This window comes from Triturus cristatus, chromosome 3_1 (genome assembly GCF_964204655.1).
Source record: "Triturus cristatus chromosome 3_1, aTriCri1.1, whole genome shotgun sequence".
Taxonomy (NCBI): Eukaryota; Metazoa; Chordata; class Amphibia; order Caudata; family Salamandridae; genus Triturus; species Triturus cristatus.
In genome coordinates this window covers 78,202,217-78,221,278 of record NC_140583.1, presented here as the reverse complement: position 1 = coordinate 78,221,278, position 19,062 = coordinate 78,202,217, and the positions used below count along the sequence as shown (strand labels likewise).

The 19,062-nt window shown below is 50.1% G+C and overlaps 1 protein-coding gene and 1 long non-coding RNA gene across 3 annotated transcripts; both read right to left on the bottom strand.

Moving 5' to 3' along the window:
* Positions 1–6,416: 6,416 nt before the first annotated feature.
* Positions 6,417–11,508, bottom strand: LOC146859730 (uncharacterized). 2 transcript variants are annotated; one of them, XR_014978710.1, is made up of 2 exons: positions 10,849–11,508; positions 6,417–7,288 (listed from the first exon to the last, which is right to left on the bottom strand). XR_014978710.1 is itself a non-coding variant. In XM_085643469.1 (2 exons), exons 1-2 carry the CDS (start codon positions 11,033–11,035, stop codon positions 7,373–7,375), a joined length of 1,164 nt encoding a protein of 387 aa, XP_085499595.1. In that variant the 5' UTR covers positions 11,036–11,508; the 3' UTR covers positions 7,297–7,372. The 2 variants fall into 2 exon arrangements, 1 of the variants encoding a protein (XP_085499595.1); XM_085643469.1 differs by lacking the exon at positions 6,417–7,288 and adding an exon at positions 7,297–8,349.
* Positions 11,509–14,354: 2,846 nt separating this feature from the next.
* LOC146859729 (uncharacterized) lies at positions 14,355–15,552 on the bottom strand. The gene is made up of 5 exons (XR_014978709.1): positions 15,489–15,552; positions 15,298–15,390; positions 15,092–15,186; positions 14,955–15,001; positions 14,355–14,862 (listed from the first exon to the last, which is right to left on the bottom strand). It is a non-coding gene; the product is annotated as an uncharacterized LOC146859729 (long non-coding RNA).
* Between the last annotated feature and the right edge of the window lie 3,510 nt (positions 15,553–19,062).

Here is a 19,062-nt window from a genome sequence, read left to right as displayed (position 1 = left end):
TCAGGTCATTGCGTGGGTGGTGAAATGTAGTGTTTTCAAACAAGGAGAGAAGAGACTCAGGATGGGTAAGCAGTCTGCATGGGACATATCACCAATCCAGGCAAGCATTGGCAGTGTTTGTATCGACTTTATCCGGCCCATGTCTGAGTTAAACAGTGATTGCAAGTCTGCTTCAGTGGCTGCAGATGTGTATTTCAGGTGGTTGTGTGTAGTATTCATAAGAGAAATCACCACAGAAGGCAATATTGCAGCGCTACAAAAACAATTCTTAGAAGAAGGGACACCATCTATACTTATCAAAGGCAATGGTACACAATTGGTTTCTCAGGACATGGAATGTTTACTCAATCTAACGGTATTACTCCTTATTGCACTGCATTTTACAATCCACAAGGAAAGGGCATTGTAGAAAGGGCCAACAGAAAGGTGAAAGGTGTGATTCAAATGGCTGATGTGGCAGGTTAGGATATCAAAAGAGCAGTGCAAGATTTGGTCTAGGCTTATCGCACTACGGAACAAGAAGCAACAACTAAATCGCTTTGTTAGCTGATGAGAGGTAGGGTTACAGGTACCAAAATGATACCCTCTTGGATGAATGAGTGAGTAGCTAGAGGTGGTGCACAAGTAACTGATTTGAGTAAGGATTTGAATCCCAATGGTGTAGTCATTGAAGGTGATTGGGTGAAGATTCGCACTGGACGCGTGATGAGAGGTCTGTCAAAGTTTAACGTATAAGGTGGTGCTCACGTATACGTTTGTGGTCTTGTGGTCTTAGAGAATGGTGAATGATGGAATCAATGTAGAATTGCTTCGTATCAGGGAGGTGGAGAGTGTGTAGTGAAGAGAGAGGAGAAGTGTAGTGGTTGCATGTTGATGAAAGATAGTGTGTTTGACTTCTGCTCTTTAGAAGGTAAGGTTAGAGAAGTTTAAACATCCTTGGTTTCCACGGAAGGCACCACTGTTGGAAGATCAGTGTAGGTCCAGAGGTGCGATGAGTGTAAGAGATCGCAATTTTAGCGCTGGGATACTTACGGGTGACTACGCGCTCTATAAAAATAAATAATAATAATAATAATCCACCTGTACATTTAAAAGATTTTTTATGTCAGTGATTTGTTCATCATCTGGGAGTGAATAGCATTCATATTTAGGTGTTGTTTAACTCTTCCGGCACTGTATTTTGCTACATTTATCCATCTCTTGTTTGTTATTACTTTCCTTGTTTTCTTTCTTGATGTTTTCTTTTCTGTTTTTCTTCCTTTTTCTTGCTCTTCAGTTTTTTCTTCATTTAGAATCATAAATTATTTTCTTGTTTATGTTCAAAGCTTGTATTTTTCTGGAATGGAAGGCGATTTGTTATGTTGAGCTTGTGCTCTTTGTGCCTAGTGCACAACTTGCTTTGTCCATTGTTGTGGTTTGAGAAGTGATTGCGGGGTTCTAGAGTGGTTGGAACGGCAGGTCTTGGGATTAGCAGTTGGTGACTCGGGCAGGTAAGTCCGCTCTTACCTTTGTCTTGTACTGAAGCCACTTCTTCTGTTCATCCTTCGTGTCAGCGTAATTTCCTCATAACATCTTCACTGATGTCAGTGATTGCTTTATAAATAAATTCACACAGGAGACCATTTTAGAGGGTCCACTGAAAACCTACCAAGCACAGGTTTACTGACTCGTTTTTCACCAGCATGCCAACACCAGACATGTTCCTGACCTCATGGGGTGAGAGACAGCACTCTCAGAGGACAGAAACAAAGGCTGCTCTGGGCGGAGGTGCTTCACACCTCCTCCAGGACAGGATGGCCTTCCTGGGCGAGAAACTTTAAAGGCAATGCCACCTTTGAAATCCAACGCAGGAACCTCCAGATAGCCCCCTTTCCCGCTCCACTTTTGGCAGGAAGAAAGGCAGCAAAATGAGTTACATGAGGAGGAGTGTCCCCATTACCCAACACCACCACTAGGGTGGAGGAGGCGATGTGAACCCCTCTCCTGAAATTCCACCATCTTCTAATGGTAGAGAAACCTCCAATCAGGGATAGGGTAGTATCCCTTCATACAGGAAGTGGTCACTAGAGGGTGTAGACACCCTAAAGGTAAGTAGCCCATTGGCTAATACCTGTCTCCCCTTGTAACACCCCTGAATTCAGTATTGAGGTGGAACCCCGAGACCTGAAAATCATACTTGATTGACAGAAGAAGAGCAGAACAAATAAGATCTTCTGTTCGCGATCTGAAGCCTTGCAGCTGAAGAAAAAGGCGTCAAACCCTTCCTGTTGCTCCTAAGACTCGACAATTGCTGCTGCTTTGTCGTCCTGAAATGTGAAAGAACCCCAGAGGACCTCAAGCCTTCAAGAGGTTCCTGTGAAGCTTCCTTAGAGTGAAGGTACCAATCCTCTGCACCGATACCGTGAAATCTGGTTTGTTGACTTGCTGCTTCCTGACGCCCTCGACGCAATACCAAAGTAAACAGAGGTACAACAGCTCCAGAGGGTCAGATCTGCCTTCCCACCAAGTTTATAGGCACCAGGGCCTACCAGAGCCGTGGTGTACCAATACCCAGGGTACAGATCCCCAATGGTAAAAACCAAGAAGAATCGACACTGGACTCCTGTAACACCAGTAGCAAACCAGTCAATGGACATCAAGGGACGTTGAGACACCTGAGACACACTTCCTGAGTGACCCAGCTGTCCTGAGATCACCTCTCCAAGTTGCCTGCTCCTGACCATAAAGACCTCAAGATGCACGACGCCAAGCTGACCTGTTCGCTTTGCACCCGGCCCCACCAGCCCCAGCACCAATCAACCAGCCCTGCTCCTGTGGTACCAGCCCCTTGCGGCCTCCTTCCTCTAAACTGACCCACCGAACATACCTGTAAGTCCCTCTGTGCAGTGCTTTTTGCAAGTGGCACCTGTCGCATTTACGCACTAGCTTGCAAGACTTCAGGACCACTGCTCCCAGCCGAACCGGGACGCTCCCAAACTTCTCCTTCTCAAACTTTAGACCAGGGTCCGACATCGACTTAAAATGAGAAGGTGTACTTTGTGAAAGCAGTGCCTGAACTTCTATGCATTTTCTGCTTTTTCCCTATTGTTTCCTATGGTGCCTAATTGTGCATAGAAGTGATATATTTTCTGAACTTTGAAAAAGCATAACTCTGAAAGTACTTACCTTACAACAGCATTTATGGTCTTGAAAAGTACATAAAAATTGATATTATTTTTACAAATTGGTATTCGATTTATTCTTGAATGTGTGTCTCATTTATGGCATCTCTGAGAACAACAAATGCTTAACACTGCCCTCTGATAAGCCTAACTGCTCGCCCACACGACCATAATAAGAGAGTTAGTATTATCTACTTTGACCTCTACCGTCCTTTTGGGGACCTCTCATATTCTCTGCTTAGTGCACTTCATTTTGTAACACTGCACAGAGAGGTGATCGCCAACAGTTTTCCACGTGGATGTTCATATTCTCTAATGTCCCAGTCCGCTATTGGGAATGTGTTTAAAGTTTTGCTTAATTCAAGATGCACCCTTTATCCTTGGGTTGGGAATATAGTTTTTATAGCAATTGTATATGGTATGTGGGATAGTGAGTGATGTATCCTTCCTTATGAAGGCACAACCTTTAATTAATTGTATAGCTTAATAAAATGTTTCCATAAGCAATACATATATATATTTTCTTCTGCATTTATAAAGCGAGGAGATGGGTGATGATGGGAGGTATCCTTTCCCTTGTAGTGTTCCCCATAGGGCACAGTACCAAGAGTAGAACTCGGTTATTGTGATGTAATCAACTGTTAGTGTTCCCCGTAGGGCACAGTACCAAGAGTAGAACTCTCTTATTGTGATGTAATCAGCTGTTAGTGTTCCCCGTAGGGCACAGTACCAAGATTTGAACTCTCTTATTGTGATGTAATCAGCTGTTAGTGTTCCCCGTAGGGCACAGTACCAAGAGTCGAACTCTGTTATTGTGATGTAATCCGCTGTTAGTGTTCCCCGTAGGGCACAGTACCAAGAGTAGAACTCTGTTATTGTGATGTAATCAGCTGGCGTTCTAGAATGCCAATGATCCATGTGGCATCATCAGATGCTGAGATCCACTTCCCCGTCCTCCACTAAAGTATGTTGGTGAATACGACTACAAAAAACGGAGAAGCAATTACGCTGTGTGTGGAGTCGATCTTTACACATTGTGGGGCATATTTATAAGGCGTTGGCGTTCTTGGCTCAGCGCCGTGCTCTGACAGCTTCCTAGTGCATATGCCCCTGTTTACTCCGCTTCTTGCAATCTAGCACAGCAAATTTCGACCGTGCACTTTGTTGCGTGAAAGCTGAGTAAATCTAGGCCTATGTATATTTTGTAAAATGGTCATACATCCCTTAGCGCATCTTAGCAGTAAATAACACATTTATAATGTTAATCCACTGTAAGTTACTTCTTTTGTTGACCTCATAAGGATGAAAGGCAGAGTGGAGCCTCGATTCAAAACCACAGCCATGCAATGAGACACAGATTCCTGCAGTGAATGTACCAGTCTCTTCCCCAGGACCCGACTGGGAACCAAAACCGGCCCTGACAAAGTGTTCGGCCCGAACCTCCCCCCCCCCCCTCCCCCCTCCCCAGGGGGTGGGGGTGCGGCCAAGCTCTTTGCCAGGGCCGGTTTTCTGCCGGTTTTGTTACAGGGCCGATTTTGAAGCTATGCTGCAAAAACGGCCCTGTAACAAAAGCGGCCCCCACCCGTGCGGCGCACCGGAGGATTGCCCGGTGCCCGCTGTGGCCAATCCGGCCCTGTCCTTCCCCACTACAAACCTTTACAACAACCTTAAACACGATGCACGTCCTAGTAAAATAGGGCACTCTGCAGATTTTCTGATGGAAAAGATGCTCTTCTTGGCCTGGGGCACGGGTGTCCTCTCATTTTGTTTACAAACATGTTCGGCTGATGCACGCTTCTCAGCCAAGCTCTGCTGGCGCTGCCGCATCAGTTGTTATTGTTCAAATGAGCAAGCGGCAGGGCTGAGTCGTCTCGTCCGGGTGTGGGAGGACTGCTGGCGGCGTGCAGTGGCAACAACAGCTCGCGCGTGCCATCCTTCCGCGGCCGGGAGGCGGCGGGCGCGCGGCGCGCAGCGCTGCTACAGCCGCGTCACTTTCACACGCTGCCTCGGCTCTGGCATTTGAAAATGACTCTGATCTGCCGTGCCTTGTGACTTGCTAAGCAGTTCGGATCAGTTTTAATTAAGCACCCGATGTGTGCTCTTAATCATCTGACACCGGCGTCACCGGCCTGGATTGAGGAATCGAGACGAGATTGGGAGATTAAGGGGGGAGAGGGGGCCAAGCCGACACCAAACTCCTTTATTGTGTGTGAAAAAGGCCGCTTTATTGAAACAGGTGCATATCACAATTTAACTCCTTGGCCACTGCCTTACAAAACTAACGCCTCGCTATACAATAACCTCCTGACCCCTTGTGTTTTCCCCCCACCCCTACGATCCCCACATCATTTCCCCCATCCCCCAAAATACAACATAACATTCCATAACCAACATATAACCCAATCCTACACCATGTAACCTTTCCCAACTCCCAAACTCCCCTGACCGTAACCCCTACCTGCCTTTAGTGCAACTGTAACTAACCAACCTCTAATCTAAACTTATCCAACCTGTCTACCCTTTACCTGTCCCTGGACCCACATTACCAAACCTCTAACAACAAACTCTAGCCAATCCCGGCCAACTGTCAACCACCCCGCTTGCACCTGCTCCAAGCGACAATACATCCAACAGCCCCTATGTACCTGTTCCAACAAATGCTGCCCCCAAAACCCGCAAAAGTGCAGACCCAAAACCCCTTGAAACAGTCCCCCTAAAACCCCTCTAACCATAGGGAGGGTGGGTGGGGAAAAACTTTAACTAGCGCACCCAGCCACCAGGTCACCAAGCCTAAAATGGTGGCTGGGAATCGCGCGTTTTGTATATATACCCCTTGGGCTACTACCCCTGGATTTGGGCTACATTTGGGCTATCCTTCAAATGTAGCCCAATTATTTACAAAATGGCCGTTCGGCCACGCCCCCCTCTCCCCCCTCCCAACCTGCCCGGGCGGCAGACCTCGCGGTGCTCGGCTGCCCCCCAGGCTCCCATTGGGAGATTAAGGGGGGAGAGGGGGCCAAGCCGACACCAAACTCCTTTATTGTGTGTGAAAAAGGCCGCTTTATTGAAACAGGTGCATATCACAATTTAACTCCTTGGCCACTGCCTTACAAAACTAACGCCTCGCTATACAATAACCTCCTGACCCCTTGTGTTTTCCCCCCACCCCTACGATCCCCACATCATTTCCCCCATCCCCCAAAATACAACATAACATTCCATAACCAACATATAACCCAATCCTACACCATGTAACCTTTCCCAACTCCCAAACTCCCCTGACCGTAACCCCTACCTGCCTTTAGTGCAACTGTAACTAACCAACCTCTAATCTAAACTTATCCAACCTGTCTACCCTTTACCTGTCCCTGGACCCACATTACCAAACCTCTAACAACAAACTCTAGCCAATCCCGGCCAACTGTCAACCACCCCGCCACCCAGGAAAAGGGGGGAAGTGTCGGCGACTGCGCCTCTTCCTCCCCTTTTTCTGCCCCCCCACGCCCCGCGACCCCGCATGACCTAACGCCTATAAACTCCCAACAGACGCGCCAACACTTCTCTCAACTCCAAAAGATACAGATCCATTCCCATCCTGGACAAGTGCACCCCGTCATCCCTGAACATCTCCCGCGCATCGTATCGAATGTCCCCGTGTGCCACGCGGTCAATCCCCAAATGCCGACAAAACCTCACCATCTCCGTATTAAGTTTCCGTCGCGCCTTATCTACCGCACCTGGGTTCACCGCCCCCCTCCAACTCCTCCGGGGGACAAACTCCGTCCACACAATCGAACAACCCGCCCAGCTCTCTTTGATCAAAGCCAGATCCTTCTTCATCGCCCGCATTAGGGCCAAACCAGTCTCCCTTACCATGTCGTTCTCCCCCAAATGAAGAACCAATACATCTGGGCACCGACCCGCCCTTAAGATCCCATTCAACACGGGCACCAGTTCCTTCCAACGCATCCCCCCCCTACCCCTCCACCCCACAGAGAAAACGTCTTTATTAAAACCCAACTGTTCCCCAAAGTAACTCTCCTGCGCCTGCAATTGGGCCCTCCTCACGAACGAATGCCCCACAATCCAGATAGACATTGCTCGGGCCAGGGGTCCCATAACCGAACCTGAAAAGAAAAACAAGAATGAAAACCTAACCACAACCTCTGAAAAATTTCACTGTCCTGTGTAAAGTCCCTCTTTTGCCTGTTTTACAGTGGCCCCCCACCCCCCGGCTCGCTGCGCACATAACGCTGGTAGCAATTTGAAGACCATCTTCCCAACTTCATGATTTCGCCCCTGTCCCAGCCCCTCGCATGCGCCTCCGACGCTGCCCCGATGCGAAACGAGTGCGTGCCAAAACCCTTTTCCTCGACCCCCAGCGTCCTAAGTGCTTTCCTCAGTACTGCCAGCAATTGTGAAGCTTTAACGCCTCGCCCCTGCTGATGGGAGAAGACCAGTCCCCCCAGACCCCCAGCGCACGCCCTCCACCGCATACCCCAGCGGAACGGACACACCCCCGTGGATCGCCCTTTCCTCAACGTAACCCACTTCCCTCGACTCTTCTGGTCAGTCTTTGCCTTTCGCAGCCAAATGCTCACCACCCGATCCCCAAATGATACTTCCTCCCAGGTCAAACCCCGGTCCGCTTTCGACCCCAGCAGCTCTGATACCCGAAACGCCCCAAAAAACATCCAAGACATGAGTGTGGCGAACAGCAAGGCCTCCCTACCGTCCCAGCACACCGCTGGCAGAACCCCCATCACCCTACCTAAGAGTTCCCATGACAGAGGCCTCCGCACTTTGGCCACTCTCCCACATTCCCGCGCCCAGCCTTCCAAAATCCGCGTCCCCAGCTCCCCCGCGGATGGCGCATAACCCCACAACAGTTTGCCGATGAACGCAACCCCCGCCAACTTGCCCACTATCGTCACCCTTGTCAAACCCCTCTCCACCAAATCCAGAATAAATTGCACCACGTCCTCCCGTCTCTCCGCCTCATAAGCCCGCCATCTCGCCCCTGAGTGAACAAACTCCTCCCATGCCGCCCTGTATGCTATTTTCGTTGACCGCGCCAAAGAACCTAGAACCAATTGTAGCATCCGGTATTGCCTACTTCCCAGAGTTGGCTTGGCATCCTGGTCGGGTTCCCGTCCGCGTCCTTGGCGAGCCCACGGAATCTCCCCCACTGTGAACGAGACAAGGCATCCGCAATGTCATTGTCCACTCCTGGCACATGCACCGCGCGAAACGCAATATCATGCCTCAAACAACCCAGCACAAAAACCCGCAACAGCTTAAGCACCTGCGCATCCCTCGCCGACTGCCTGTTCACCACCTGTACCACTGCCATGTTGTCGATCCTGAACGTGACTTTTTTGTGGGCTAACAAAACCCCCCACAGTGTGACTGCCACCACTAAGGGAAAGAATTCCAAAAACGCGATGCTCCTGCCGCCCTCTAACCAGTCCTCGGGCCAGGGCTCCGCACACCATCTCCCCTGCCAATACAGACCAAATCCCTTGCTTCCCGCTGCATCCGAGAAAATCTGTACGTCCCATACCATGTCCACCTCCCTCATCAAAGGCACCCCATTGAACTGGTGCAGGAAAAACTGCCACATGCGCAAGTCCTCTCTCACCCCTGCTGACAACCTCACATGATGGTGCGGAGGCCTCTGCCCCTCCAGTGCGCGCCCCAGTCGCCTGCAGAAAGTCCGCCCTACTCTGACCACCCTACAAGCAAAATTGAGATGTCCCAGCAACACCTGTATGTCCCTGACCGTCACCTTCTGTCGTGCCAACACCTCGGTCAGCAAACTCAACATGTTCCGTTTCTTTTCCTCCGGGAGGCGCGCCTCCATACGTACCGAATCCAATTCAATACCAAGGAATGCCAGTGCCGTACTGGGGCCCTGCGTTTTTTCCGGGGCCAGCGGCACGCCCATGTCCCCCATGATCTCATGGAAGCTGTCCAGACCCTGCTGGCAGTCCGCGGAGTCTGAGGTGCCGACAAAGAAAAAGTCATCCAAATAATGTGTGACACCTTGGTGACCCGTTCGTTCCGTAAACAACCATTGTAGGAACGTGCTGAAGCATTCAAAGAGTGCGCAGGACATGGAGCAGCCCATCGGCAATGCCTTGTCCACATACCAGTGACCGCCGAATTGTATGCCTAACAGATCCCAGTCATCTGGATGCACTGGCAGCAACCGGAAAGCTGACTTGATGTCGCACTTTGCCATCTGTGCCGCTGCGCCCGCGGACACCACCAGTGCCATGGCCACGTCAACCGATGAATATGACACAGTGGCCGCGCTGTCCGCAATAAAATCATTGACCGACCCACCTTCTGGCCATGACAAATGCTGAATGAGGCGAAACTGTCCCACCTCCTTTTTAGGCACCACCCCAATGGGTGACACAATCAAATTGGGCAGAGGCCACTCGCAAAATGGTCCCGCCATGCGGCCTTCCCGTACCTCCTTGTCTAGTTTTGCCTGTACTACTTGCGGATGCTCCCTCGCTGATCGCAAATTATCTGCCCATCTCCGAACCCTCGGCCCCTCGTACCCCAATCTGAACCCCTCTTGAAACCCCAATCTCAGTGTTTCCGCCGCCGCCCTGTCCGGATAGGCCCCCAGCGCCCCCACCAGCTGCTCTACCCTAACCGGAGTACGAGCCCTTCGCCCCAGCCCCCTTCGCCCCCCTCCCTCCTCCTCCCTGCTGTGACTGCTGCTGAGCTCCAGCCTTAGGGGCTCCCGCCTGCCAATGCTGCCCGCTCTGGCCCGGACCTTGCGTCCCCCAACACTTGACCAGCGGATGGCGCTTGCCGCAGCTCGAGCATTCGTGCCTAAACTTACAATATTCTCTCGTGCATAGTCCTTTGTTAAAGTCCCAGCAAGCCCCTTTATCTCCTGTCGTCCCTCTGCCAGCTCCCCCCACCCCCCCGCGGGTGGGACCCCCTCGAAAGGGCTGGTACACGAGCGGCAGCCCGCTGGCTGTAAATATAGTCTTTCCCGACCCCGCCAGGCCCATGGTATGCTGCCAGAGATCCGTATCCAACTCTCCCCATTTTGCCTCCGCATCCCATGCCATGCGCGCCCGGAATTCCTCATCATACTGAGCCCAGGCATATCCGCCCCCTGTAATCTGTGCCTTCCTAATTACGTCCATGTATTTAAACATGGCCACTGACCTCTCCGGAAACTTCTCGCAATACACGCTGGCATATATCAGAAAAGCCGCTGTCCAGTTTTCTATTGTCAGCGGCACCTTAGGCCTTTTTGCGAGCTCAAATTCCTCTTCCTTAGATCCCTCCTTCGCCCGGACCTCTCTGTGCAGGAGTTTAAGTATCTCCACATATTCCCCTTTCCAAATCCGTTCCTTCGTTGTCAACATCAAGTGCGCCCCCAAGGGCTTGGTCACTCCCATATATGGTAACCGTTTTACCTTCAATTCCTTACTTTCCAGTTTTGCCTCCTCTGCCTTTGCGTCCCCTGTCCCCTTCTCGCTTGTCCCCTCCTTCTTGGTCTGCCCGCTGTCACCCTGCCCTACTCCGTCCGTGCCCACAGCCACATCAACCACATACGCGCCTTTGCGCAGTCGTTCCCCAACCCCCCCCTCCACCCCCGCCCCCCCCACTCCTCTCGACACCATCCTTGGCCGCCCGAGCAAATGTGCATTACCTGGCGCCAGTGTCTCCGTCCGTCGCTCATCCCGACGTCCAGTCCTGGGAGCCGAGCTGCTTTCCCACCGTGATGTCCGACCCGTGGGCTGCGCCTGGCGTCGTGACACCTGTAAGAAACTAGTCACAACATTACTCGGCCCCCCGTCCCTACCGTCTCCCACCTCACGCAACTCCCCTTCCTCCATACTCTCCTCCTCATAGTCCAATTCCTCCTGTCCTGCACCCCCAGCGTTCCCCGCTGGACCTGCCACCTGCTGCTTAGGAAAACAAACAACATTCCTTTCGGTGCTCCTCCGTCGCTGCCCCCCGGGGCGCAGTAACCCCGTGGGTGTTGGGGCCGGCGAGCCCGTCTCGGGCCTACTTGTGCCAGCCGCGTCGGGATCCCTCGCCGGTACTGGGCACGCCGCCCGAGGCTCCACCCTCCCTTCTCCTTGGCGTCGCCAGGCCGCTCCCAGCCCTGCCAAGTCCGGTACCCCGCGCTGTTCCCGCTGCCTCTCCGCTACCTGCAAAGGAAAGGAATGGTCTGGTGTGCTGGGCCTACCTACCTTCCTCCTGCCATCCCATCCCCGCTTGCCAGCCCCCGACGACTCCGCGACCCACGCCTTACCCACCGCGCTCAAATCCGCCCCGTCGTCGTCCTCCCCCTCACCCTCGTCCCCGTCGCTCCACTCCCCCTGTCCACTCCATCTCACCCCGTGCCCGCTCGACTCCCCTCCGACCGCGCCACCCCCCCCACACCCCTCCCCCCTCCCTGCCGTCTCCCCCGCTCTGACGCCCCCAACCCCCGCCAACCCCTCTGCCCAGGACTCAAAGATATCCAGGCCTCCCCAGTCCCTCTCACTGCCCTCCGACTCGAATAGCACTGGGGATTCTCCCCCTGCTGCTTCCCCCTCCAGGGCCCCCCCTACCTGCTCCCACTCTCTGACAGTGCGCCCCCCCGCGCCCCTGCCCCTCTCCCAGGTGCTCGCGTCAAACCCCCCCCCGCCCCTCCCCGTTTCCCCCCCAGCCGCCACATGGCCCAGCGCGATCGCCACCCCACTGAAAGCCGCGCTCCCCCCCCTCCCCTGACCCCCCACCGTCTGGCTGACCGGTCGATCCGTGCCCGAGCCGCCTGCCCCCCCCCGCCCCCCCACACTCCCCAATACCGAGCCTTCCGACCAGGGGGCCGCGCGCCTCCGCGCTGACCCGGCCCCCGATATCCCCCCGCACTGCGCGCTCCCCCCGGGACCTTCCCCCAGCTCCTCGTCCTCCTCCACGTGTTCTCCCCGCCCCCGCGCGCTCCGCGATCCTCCCCGCGTCATCGTCAGGCCCTCCGCCGAGCAGCCTCTCGCCGTCGCCCTGGAAACGGACGCTCCCCGGCTTCCGGAGCGGCCCGCGTACGATCTAGGCCTCGCCTGGTAGGCGGCCGGAGCCTTCCCCCGTCGCGTCGCTCGTCCCCGCCCCCTCCCCAACTCCAGTCCCGTCTCGCTCCCCTCCTCCACACACGCTGACCCCGGGGCAGCGCTCCTGACATATGCGCTGCCCCTGTCACTCACCGCTCTCCTCAACGGACTCCCGGGTGGCGAACAAGCCGCGACGGCGGCCGCCACCCCCGCGGACGCGCGCCTCGCCGGGCGCTTCGTCCAATTGGCCTCCTGCACCAGCAAGTCCATCCTCCCCGCCTCGCTCAACAACCGAATAGCCTCCAGGACGCGATAGTCGCCGCAAGACATGCCGCCAGGTACGTGTCAAACTCCTTACTCACGCCTAATAATACACCAGAAAAACTTTAACTAGCGCACCCAGCCACCAGGTCACCAAGCCTAAAATGGTGGCTGGGAATCGCGCGTTTTGTATATATACCCCTTGGGCTACTACCCCTGGATTTGGGCTACATTTGGGCTATCCTTCAAATGTAGCCCAATTATTTACAAAATGGCCGTTCGGCCACGCCCCCCTCTCCCCCCTCCCAACCTGCCCGGGCGGCAGACCTCGCGGTGCTCGGCTGCCCCCCAGGCTCCCATTAGGAACAGAGCTCTGGAATACCAAATCAGAGCTTGCTTCTGCGCTTCTCCATTGCTCCTGTTTTAGGTCTAGCTGGGCACATCTTTACTATAGATAACCTCATGTAATCAAAAAATTAAATATTAAAAGAAGTATAGAGATTTTTGCTTTGGCTTCATCCCAGGTTAACCTTCTTCTATAAAGGCATTTGATCAGTCAACAGTAATGTTAGCTCCTTTATCAAGTAGGTCCTCTCAATTGTATTGAGTTTTTTTTATTTTATTGTGCACTATTCAGCTTGTTTGCATCTGTTATTTTCGGCATTTCTGCTATTTACTGTGCAACAGTATATCTTGTCTCCAGAGTTCTGATATCGTGCTTTGAACGTAATTAAAACAATTTGTGTTTGACGCCATTCCTGTAACATCGATTAGAATATGTGTGCGCACACTCTAGAGAAGTTTCTGATTAAAACACACAAAATGCTAGCTCATCTTTCTTGGGTGTTCCTTAAATTGCTTTGCCTCTGACAGGAAAGCTTGCGTTCCCAGAATGAATTTCTTCTAAGTAAAATCATTGGGGTTTTGTGGAACACACCCCGTCTGCTTTCCCTGTGCTGAATGGAGACCTGTGTTTCCTGTACTGCCTAGGATCAAGGGAAATCTACAGGGAACGGTCTGTATGGACCCCGTCATGCAGCTCTTGGGCAATAAATTGTGTATGCACTTCAAAGGAAGGCTGTAGGAAATTGGGATATTAGTTGTGCCGGATGTGAGGCCCGCACAAGTAATATGTCCACAAATTCCCCTTTCTGGGAACCAAGAACCCCATTGTAGCGCTTGACTCTCTATGTGCAGCGAAGCAGAGCAGTGCAATGTCTACTCAGGGGTGGTGGTGTGAGTTACTAATCACCGTTTACTGGCACGCTGTAAAAACATTCAATAAAGGATTGTTCCGTTAGTGCTTGTTCATTACAAAAAGGAAAAGTACATTCATTGCACACACACTAAATACTACGCATTAATTTTTAACTATGTATTTTAGACAGGTGGAAAATATAATAGATGGAATTGTGTAATTAACTTTGACCTCCTAAAGGGTCATACAAATATTTAAGGTAAGTCTATTGGCTTGGTTAAAGGTTCAAGATCAACAAACCACATGTTCAAAACACCAATCATTAGTTTTAAATGCAAAAATCAATAATAATCATGTGCAAATGCACTTATTAATATTAAAAAAGCATATTCACGTTGATCAGTGATCACTGTCTGCATTATCTCACTAAAGCTTTTTAAAATGAATGTCTGCATGTTTTTTATATAGTTTCAAGCTGTAAAGATGCAATCATTAAACCAATCCCTGAAAGGTGCCACTTTCTGATCACATAAATTGCAACTATCGATTCGGCCCTTAGAGAATGCTGCACTACAAATACCTTTAGAACTAAAGAAAATGCAAATGCTGACAGATGATTTAACCTTTGAAAGCCGTAGAAGGAAATGCAACGACTACGGACATACTAATTAATAGTATTTAATCACTGAAATATGTTTATAACACAATTGATGAATTAAACACCAAAATATAATCTGGACACACATGCGTAATAAAAACGTAAGTACAACCAAGGGAAAAGAAAACAAAAATTGACAACAACAATTGACATATACAATGTTAGAATTCTACTAGCCTGTAGCTAGAAACAATAAAACTCTTACCAACACTCTTACACCAACCCTCATACACACACACCATTCATACACTCATTTTGATTAGATGAACCTTTGGTATTGATTGCCAAAGGTATCTCCGTCTTTATCAACTTAAGATGAAACCTGCTCAAAGAAGGTGAACATATACAAGAAAACACTTTTTGAATTGGACAAAAATCTGGATTTCCAATAAATCAGAACACCAAAAGCGGACTTGATAGACAACAGACTGGAGAATACAACAAAAAGAGAGAAGGTCTACGCGTTTCGAACCCCGTTGAGTTAAAGGTGGGGTTCTCGTCAGGACCGTAGTACTGCAAAGAGGAAAAGAAAGGGGAAAAGTAAGTGAATTACTTGAAAAAGGAGTGCTGCTCGCCCTACAAGTCTCGTCAAATGCTGGACTTACCCAGAGGCGGGGAAAATGCTTAGATGGAAACGTGGGGGCAGAAGACCCTGGAAGAGAAACAAGGGGGCTGGTGTTAGTCTATGATACTAGAACTGACAAATGAAAAAGAGGTTTAAAACAGAGAGGCAGGTAAATACCTCGTAACTGAATAGAGCCCGGAGGGAAAGAATCAATGAACTCAGGTGGCAAGGAATCCTCACGGAAGAGATTACGAAGTGAAAACCGGCCCGTGCTGTACATAAAACAAAGCAAGATAACTCATGGTTACCAGGCCAGTGGAGAGCATAACCTTTAGCAGAAGCGCAAACAATGAAAGTTATGTTTGTGCAGTTCAAAGACATACCTTATTTTTCCAGAAGGGGTGGTTTTAAGAAATCCACGAAACTGTGCCAGAAGGACAGACAGCGTCTTCTGTCTCGAGTCACGAGCGGCGAAGCTATAATCAAGAAGAAGTCCGCATTAGTTGAAAAAATCTTCACATCCTTCGATCAGTGAGGAAAGGTGTTCCAGAGAACAAAAGGACGGTGTAATCACCTAATTCGCAGCTGGTATCCGGCGTCTGAGAAGTCCGACGGAAACAGGAAGTATCAGAGTGCACTCTTCCTGTTGGCCGTATAAGACGGCAAATCAACCCCGTGGAGGCACGCTGGGAAATGTAGTCCATGTGATGGGTTGCTTAAAGGAAAATATGTAAGAAGCTCGTGGCTTCAACTCACTAAAAAAGTGCCTGGAAGGAGGCATTATTTGGGTGATAAACGTATTGTATGACTGCTAAGGGAAATTGGGGTGGTTTCATAAGGTAGTCGAATTAATTGGCTGCTAGGGCTTGTAACCTTTAGAAAGTACTGTACAATGGAAAGACCTGCATGTCCTTGTTCATTTAGATGATAATGGAGCCTCACTGTGGATATCCTGAAACAAAACCAGTCGGTCCACCAATGACTATAGTCTGAAAATTTCCGAGAGTTCATTTAGCCCCGCGATTGCAGTGTCAAACTTGACGATTAGCATCGCTTCACGTTGAGCAAGTCTGACATCCATATCACCACCTCTTGGGTCACGCTCAATTTTGGAAATTACTGTCCAACGGAGATCTTGGTCGCCATGGGCCATTCTTATCCAGTGATTGACAAGGGGTGCGGTTTCAACTTTTTTTCTTATCCGGGACTTGTGTTGCATTATTCTGTGTCTAATCTCTTGATTAGTTTTTCCTATGTACAACAAGGCACAGGGGCATTTAATTCCATAGATAACATATCTGGTTTTACAATTCGAGAAAGATTCATGTTTCCAAAAGATCGCTTTGTGTGAAAACAATGATCCCTCTTCCGTTTGATCACAACATGAACATGTCCCACACTTATGGTGTCCTTTTATGGGTGCCAGCCCCAACATTTCTCTGAGTGAAGGTCTAGTTGTAATTTTTTGTGTTGCCCTTACAATGTGGTTAGCCACATTCCTTTCTCTCTTGAACGTGAACATCGGAGAATTTTCTAGCGACAGATCAAGGTTTTGGATGAGGTGCCAATTTTGATGGATCGCTTTTTTCAAAAGATTTGAATTGGGGCAGAAAGTGGTGACGAAGACTTGGCGTGTCGTAGGCCATTTTTCTTTCTTTGTAAGGAGTGTTTCCCTTGGGGTCCACCATGCTCTCTTCATTGCAGATTTAACGAGTTTTTTAGGGTAACCCCTATCTCTAAGTTTGTCAATGAGATTCTTGGCATGAAAGTTGTAATCCTCCTTGAAAAAACAGTTCCTTCTTATTCTAAGGAATTGGCCGTACGGAAGATTTTCTTTGAGGCTTCTCGGATGGTTGCTCGAGAATAGCAAGGCCTTATTCCTATCCGTCGGTTTTGTGTACAAGGAGGTTACTAGGTGTCCTTCCGTGGGAAACACTTCCACATCAAGGAACGAGATCCTAGTTTTGGAAGAATGGATACTGAATTTTATATCTGGAGAACGTTGATTGAGCCATTCAAAAAATTGAGTCAACTGGATGGAATCACCGGACCATGTCATAAAGACATCATCTATAAATCGTAACCAAGTGGTTATCCAATGTTTGAAAGGGTTGTCATTGTAGATGTATTTTTCCTCATACATAGACATGTAGAGTACTGCCAGTTCAGGCGCAAAAGGACAACCCATAGCCACACCTTTGGTCTGATAAAAGAATTCACTGCCAAATGAAAAGAAATTCTTTTTAAGGGCAAAACTTGCCAAAGAAACTATGAATTCAGTAGGAACCCTGAAGGGTCTGGGTCTTTGGTTCAAAAAATGTGCAAGGACTGCTAGGGCATCATCCTGCGGAATTTGAGTGTATAGTGAACACACATCAAGTGATACAAATACCATCATTAGACACCTTTAGACCACATAAAATGCAGCCATATAACTAGCCCCCGAAGGGTGCTTCACTCCCAGCTCCAGTCTTAGGAGTGCTTTAAATAAAATCAAAATAAAAACGAGAAAAAATCCTCAAGGGTCATGGATTTCTTGACCTCCCAAACATATGGTCAGTTTTATAAAGCATTACTCCTGGGGGGCTGCAGTAACTCCTACAGCCCTGACAACACGTTCCGGGTTCACTATACCACTGGTGAGGGTACAGATGCATGAGCCTTGTACCCCTACAGTGTCTAAGTCCATTCTTACGAGATATCAATAGGGAATGGATCACTTGACCTGATTAACCAGGGTTAGCAACGTTGAGGTTGACTTATTGTTAAAAAACCTTCATTCACGTTAACAAGCCATGTGGCGGTATATCTTGGTTCTCCGCCAAGTTAAAAACGTGACAGCATCATCATGGGGCTTCTTTTTCGTATGCTATCCTCCACCAGGAGGGAAAACACAGGTTATTGCAGTAGTCTTCAGATATTAGTGAATGTGAAGTGCTCTTGTGGAAGTGTGTTAAAAAAGGGGGAGATATCCTCTTATATCCTAGATCTTGTTTTTAATGAGTCTGAATCGAGGGGAATAAAAACAGTGTTGTGCGCAAAGGGACGGGTTACTAGTGTAAACACACTGAGAAGTGTCCAAGATTAGAGCGACATGTTTCAGCCCTGTGTATTCGCCCAAACGGGTTGGGGGGGTCTTTCTTCAGGACCTTGGAAAAAGAGGCCACTCTTCAGTGCCTGCCATCTGGAAGATGGCAGGCACTCCCCAATCAGGCTTAGGGATTGTGTTCACTCCCCCATGTGGGGTGAGCACACTAAGAGTGTAGTCACCCTAAGGTCAGTAGCCCACTGGCTAATGACCTAGAGCCCCTTAAAACACCCCCTAAATACAGTATTTAGGGAGAAGCCCTGAATCAAGAACTCAAACAAGAAACTACAAGAAGAAAAGAAGAAGAAGGACCGAACGGCGTGCCGAAGCTAACAAGAGGAAGCCGTCCACTGACTTTGCCCCAGCCCTAGGGGCCTGTCCCCACCACAAACCTGCTCCTAGGAAATCCCAGTGTGTCCTGCAGCCAGCACTCTCGAGAAAACCGGAGGACCTCCCTGCATTCAATCACAAAGACTCTGTCTCCTATGAACAACGTATATGTTCAAGCAACAGACTCCAGCTCTGCAAGAATCCGCCAGTTTGCACCACTCTGCACCCAAAGCTCACGGCCCGGGTTCGAGTGGCCCAACACCAAGAGGAGGTCTCCCTGACAATCTTTACCCAAGATCTGGCAACCCCTGACCTACCTCAACGCCTGCAGCCTCAAACAGGAAGGTCCCCCCAACGGCGACCAAGAGCTGGTAAGAAGATCCGACCCTAAAAGGCACCCCTGCACGCGACGCCCCACGGCCCTGTGTAGCCCAACCGATGGTTTCTAACCAACCTCCAAGATCCGAACTTACCTCTCCAAGTGGTGGTCACACTCAGAAAACCTTTGTTCCCGAGCCTGCAGTGCCTTTGCAAACCGGACACTCCCCATGGAAAGCTACTGGGCACCCGATGCCAAAACAGCACTCTGCACTCGACCGCCCCAGTGCCGCTGAGGGTGCATCTTTTGTGCTGGCCTAAACCCCCATTTGATCTGAGATTAAGTCCAGGTGATTTGCTCCCACCACCCAGTGGCCTGCTCGTCAGCAGCCACCAACCGGAGGCCACCCAT

Bases quoted from the DNA above. Each gene is read 5' to 3' on its own strand.
- LOC146859730 (XM_085643469.1), bottom strand. From the start codon at position 11,035: ATGGAGGAAGGGGAGTTGCGTGAGGTGGGAGACGGTAGGGACGGGGGG. The intron at 8,350-10,848 runs GTAATGCACATT...TCTCGTTCACAG, and splicing joins GACGGAGACACTGGCGCCAG to TGGGGGAGATTCCGTGGGCT.